This window comes from Montipora capricornis, chromosome 14 (genome assembly GCF_036669925.1).
Source record: "Montipora capricornis isolate CH-2021 chromosome 14, ASM3666992v2, whole genome shotgun sequence".
NCBI classification, from domain to species: domain Eukaryota; kingdom Metazoa; phylum Cnidaria; class Anthozoa; order Scleractinia; family Acroporidae; genus Montipora; species Montipora capricornis.
The window spans coordinates 24,684,634-24,689,633 of record NC_090896.1 but is presented as its reverse complement, the minus strand read 5'-3'; the positions used below and the strand labels follow the sequence as shown (position 1 = coordinate 24,689,633).

The 5,000-nt window shown below is 40.4% G+C and overlaps 2 protein-coding genes across 2 annotated transcripts in view; both read left to right on the top strand.

Annotated features, from left to right (window-relative positions):
• LOC138033021 (melanocyte-stimulating hormone receptor-like) overlaps positions 1 to 2,656 on the top strand; it is a 5,385-nt gene extending 2,729 nt beyond the window's left edge. Inside the window, exon 1 of the mRNA XM_068880750.1 lies at positions 1 to 2,656. This exon is cut by the window's left edge and continues 2,729 nt beyond it. Coding sequence (XP_068736851.1) covers positions 1 to 303 — 303 coding nt within the window. The 3' untranslated portion in view covers positions 304 to 2,656.
• The window catches only part of LOC138033329 (uncharacterized), a 27,394-nt gene that overhangs the window by 13,749 nt on the left and 8,645 nt on the right, over positions 1 to 5,000 (top strand). The window lies entirely within an intron of this gene.

The window sequence follows — 5,000 nt, the reverse complement described above, 5'->3', positions numbered from 1 at the left end:
CAAAATCAATTTGAACAGCAAAACATGCCAGCGATTAATCTACTTCGTGAGAAAAAGTCCGCTTGGAACAGCATCTACTTTTATGTCCTTTTTCTCGCTTGTTATCTCCCTTTCTTTTGCTCGGAAATATTGCCAGCCGTTGGCATCCCGCAAAAATATTATGCTCCCGTTCAACAAGTCTGTCTGTTCCTCGTTGCCTTGAACTCGGCATTAAATCCTGTTCTTTACTGTTGGCGATATCGAGAAATTCGTGGGATTATGAAAATCACACTGAAAAGAATATTGCGTATTGACAGGACTTGAATTGGAATCAATGTCAAATAACGACGCCTTCTTTATGGAGTAGTGCAGCTGTTCTTAGAAAGGGATTGAGGAACTGGAACAACAAAGTCAACAAATAAGCTGAACTGCCGTGAAATTAGAAGAGTTACGTAGAGGAATAGCACAGTCATTAGCATCACGGCGACGGGGAGGCCGGAGCAGGGACATTAAGCGCGGGTTAGCAAGACTAGTTAACGTGGAAAAATTTTTAGAGCACAAGGACTCACGACGCAACAGAAGACTTGGTAAATTGAGTGCCTCTAAAGCTCACGCGTAGGAGTAGTGAGGAAGGATAATCCTAAGGACTCTTTTTTGGATAGACTCCAACCTATCACTAAAACATAAAGGAAGGGAGGAGTGCCAAACAATACGCCCATATTCAAGAAGAGGTCTAATGAGAGTGACATAAAACAGTATCAAGATCGGTTGTGCACACATCAGAACATCTGAGAATACGGAGAATATAGAGTCGCTTGACAGCTTTAGGCACAATGGAATCTACATGTGCATTCCAGCGAAGATCTGATTGAAGGGTTAAACCCAGAACCTTGTCAGAGGAAACAGAATCAAGTGGCTTACCGTTAATGGTAAAAACTGGCAAAACTGACTGCTCGCGGAAGAAACACATGCGCATAATCTTACAGTTAGATGTACTCAGACGCATGTTATCGTCAACAGCCCACTGGTGAATTCTGTCCAAATCAGACTGCAGACAAGAGGACTGACCACGAAGGAGTGTGTCGGACAGGGTATTATCGTCAACATACTTCCAACGATTACAGCCTAATTGAGTAGAAAGACCCAAATCATTGAGCATTAACAAAAAGAGGATAGGTCCTCATTTAGTCCTTTGAGTAACTCCAGCAGTGATAGGAAGCAATGATGAAATAATGTCATTGATCTTTACAGCTTGTTGTCGTTTGGACAAAAAGCTACATAACCAGGAAATAAGAGCGGGGCGTACACCAAGATTAATTAACTTCCGCACAAGAATAGTGTGATCAATGTGATCAAAAGCCTTGCTAAAGTCAAGGAAGCATCCATATTGGTAACGACCGGGCTCGACAAGAGATTTAAGCCAATTGTGTAAGAGGTCGACAAGTGTTAAAGGTTAAAAATTGTAGCTACGATTATTTCATTAAATTGCTTGGAATGGGTTAGTGTTTTTAGTGTTTAAGAAGAAAACATTGCGAGTTCAATTGTGTTTGTTCTGATTAGTTAACGACGCGTTTAAGCACTTTTGTCATATCATTAAAATTAATTGTGTGTAACAAATGCTTCTGCAGCTAAAGTTAATTGTACGTAACGAATGGTGCTGCAAGGCACAAAGCTTTTTGGAGTGAAGTGTGTTTGCCATTTCTAGTGGAGTGAAGTTATCTTTATATCTATTAGTGAGTGATGGATGATTCAGGAAAGACTTGATCTTGTGTTAAAGTTATTAAACAGTGAGAGACGGACGTGACCACTTCAACAAAGGGGCCACACTGTTGCCAGACAAAATGCACGTACTGGAAAACACAATTAAGTTTACTCACAAAGGCTAATTTCCTTCACAAAAGCGTTCCTACGTCTCTCACGAAAACTTTCGTGCCTTTACTTATCTTGTAAACAATTTAATTCATACCTGGACACACTAGGATCTGTAGGATATATTTCTTATTTGGAATTAATCCATCTGGGTTGATTAATTAGAGAAACTAAAAGAACTGTGTTGACAAGTGCTTCTGGTACGTTTTGTCGAGCAACTTCTGTACTCTTAACATTTAGTGTGTGAGTAAATAAAGGCTGTAACGCTAAACTTAAGTCGAATGTTCTTGTACTGTTGGGAAACAATCCTGTAGTACCATTATTATTGTTCTAGGAACTCCGATACCGTACTAATCCGTTAATCTCGCCTTGACGTTATTAGTTTAGGGTTTGACTTGGCCAGGTACATTAATTAGTTTTTGCTAATCTCTTGCTTATTTTGGTTGGTTTAGTCTTCGTTGCTTTAAGACTATTAATTGAGAAATCACATTCCGTCCAGAAGGTTTAGGCTAGTGATCCTGGTCCTCCAGCCACTGCGATTGGTCTTTTATGGACTCGCTCAACGCCTAACGGCACTGCAATTTTTAAGCCGTCGGCGTGGACCACGTTTCGTGCAACCGTAGGTACACCTTCGTAGTTTATGTCAAACACTTCTTTTGGCGTTATTGCGTTCTAAGCCTCTAATCCTTTGACCAATCGCGATGCGTTGCCTGGACCGGGAGCGCTAATAAGTAAACGAATCTATCGGTGTTAGGTGCTCTTTTGAACAAACTACTCGTTAGAGAACATCAAATAAAGAAGTGAACAGCAAGAGTGTTGAGGAGTCTTTCTTCCCCCAAAAGATTTCCTTCAACACAAGGCAGAGGGATGTTGAAGAGCCTTTTATAGAACCAAACTACATATAGTCTTGAATTTTTGACATGCAGAGTAGGCGCGAGAGGAATGGGTCTAAGGTCGTTTTCAGACTGTACTGGACGAGTTTTCGGAATAGGTGATATAAATGATTGTTTCAACGACTGCAAGCAAATTTCAAAAGAACATTTGTTTCAAAGTGAGGGCAGTAGGTCTAATTTACATAAATGTAGAAGAATGTGAAGGAGGACTCCATTTATGAAAGCCATTTATGGAAGACCAGTGATCTATATAGCGCCAAAATTAAACAATTTTCAAAGGCGCTTTACAATACATAATTAAAATCAATGGATCAGAAACAATTACATGTAATGTGAAAATTATCATAACGATTCTAACAAGTCCATATCGATTCTCGTTGCTAAGACGTGTAGCAAGGCTTTCTCTGGGTTGTATGAAATCCCCCAATTAGAAAATACCTCAATCCTGAGTTAACGAAAACTTTTTTTCATGCATTAGTGTCTTCACATTTTGGTTACTGCAATTGCCTTCTTTTTGGCATTCCTAAAAACCAAACTGATCGTCTTCAGAAATTCCTTTAACGCAGCTGCTCGATTAATTTTTGGGATACATAAAATTTGATTACAATCAAATTTGGTCTGCCTTACACTGGCTTCTAGTTGTTTATCGCGTTCAGTTTAAACTGCTTTTAGTGTACAAAGCTGCTAACAATCAAGCCCCAGAATATATTAAAGAACTGCTGTTTACCCATTCCATTTCAGCTGGTCGCATACGCTCATGCGACCAGGGATTTGTTACTGAGCCCAAAACTAATCATAAGACAGGTCTTTCGTGATCGGGCCTTTTTTTACGCATTCTGGACCATTACTATAGAAAAAAACTGCTTCTCGAAATTCAATACAGTCCGAGTGCTAATATTTTTCAATCAAAGTTAGATACATACCTTTTTAAGTTAGCATAATTATAGTTTGAATACTGTGGAAAGACTGATTGATAGAGTAACCAACAAAGAAGGAATTAATTGATATTTTTGACAGTCGTTGGTGAGAACCAACAATTAAAAATTCTGTCTTCGAATCGTTTATCAGCAAGCGATTACGCAGGAACCACGCACGGACATCGGAAACGCAGGACTCATTAGCGGCTAGGGCACGGTATTGTGAGGAACCGCTATCGGGCCTGAACGAGAGATAGAGCTGCGTGTCATCGGCATACTCGTGGGCACAGGCATACCCGTGGCTACATGATAGAGCCGAGAGAGAGAATATGAACACGACAGGGCCCATACAGCTACCTTGTGTGACACCACAGTTCAATTGAAAATTGATCATTGATGAGAACTCGTTGCTTTCGATCCGAACAATAGATGCGAATCAGTCAAGGGCTGAACCAATGATTCCAAAATCATTTTCAAGGACACTAAGGAGAATCGGATGATCAGTTGCGTCAAAAAGCCGGACTCAAGTCGAGTAGGGTTAGGATTTCCCGACTGTCCATAGATGTGAGAATATCGGCGCTTTATACCTTAAGCAAGGCAGTGAGTGGAATTTTTTTGAAAGCCTGACTGGAATTAAGGTAAGGAGCATTACGTTCACGATGTGGAAGCTCAAAGCCCGATTTCTTGAGTAGGGGTTTCCCGATCGCGGACGTAGCCGTGGGAAACTGAGAGACAGATTAACTAGGTAAGTAATGAACTGTGCAAGAACATCAAGGCAAGACTTTACGAGCCATTTAATAATAGGATCCAGGGAGCATGAGACATTGGACGAGGCAAGGATAAGTTTGCGAACTTCATCAACTGATAAAGGCGAAAAACTATCAAGTTTCACGATTGGATCAGCATCATTGGCACAAGGAGTATTAACTTAAATGGCACTGATGAAATCCTCAATATTTTCAACTTTTTTGACAAAAAATTCTCCAAAGTTATTTGCAAGAGGAACTGGATCATCGTGAGCTGGTAGAGCACTCACATTAGGACCATTTCAAAGAAATTTAACCAATTAAAGTAATTTCTTGGAATCACCAGCACATCGATCAATCAAGTCAGAGAAGTAGGAAGTCCGCGTAGATTTAAGAACAGCTCTCCGTTCACCCTCTGTCTTAAGAGGACTTTTTCAAGAGCCTCGCATTCAATGAGGCCTATTATAACAAGAGAATTTGAGGTTCCAAACTCATGTAGGCCTAGACGAGGTAGAATGGGCTCCTGTTGGTTGGAAATATCATTGTGCAAACGATAAATTTAGGAGAAATTTCTGCGCAAGCCGTCCTTCCTGTAC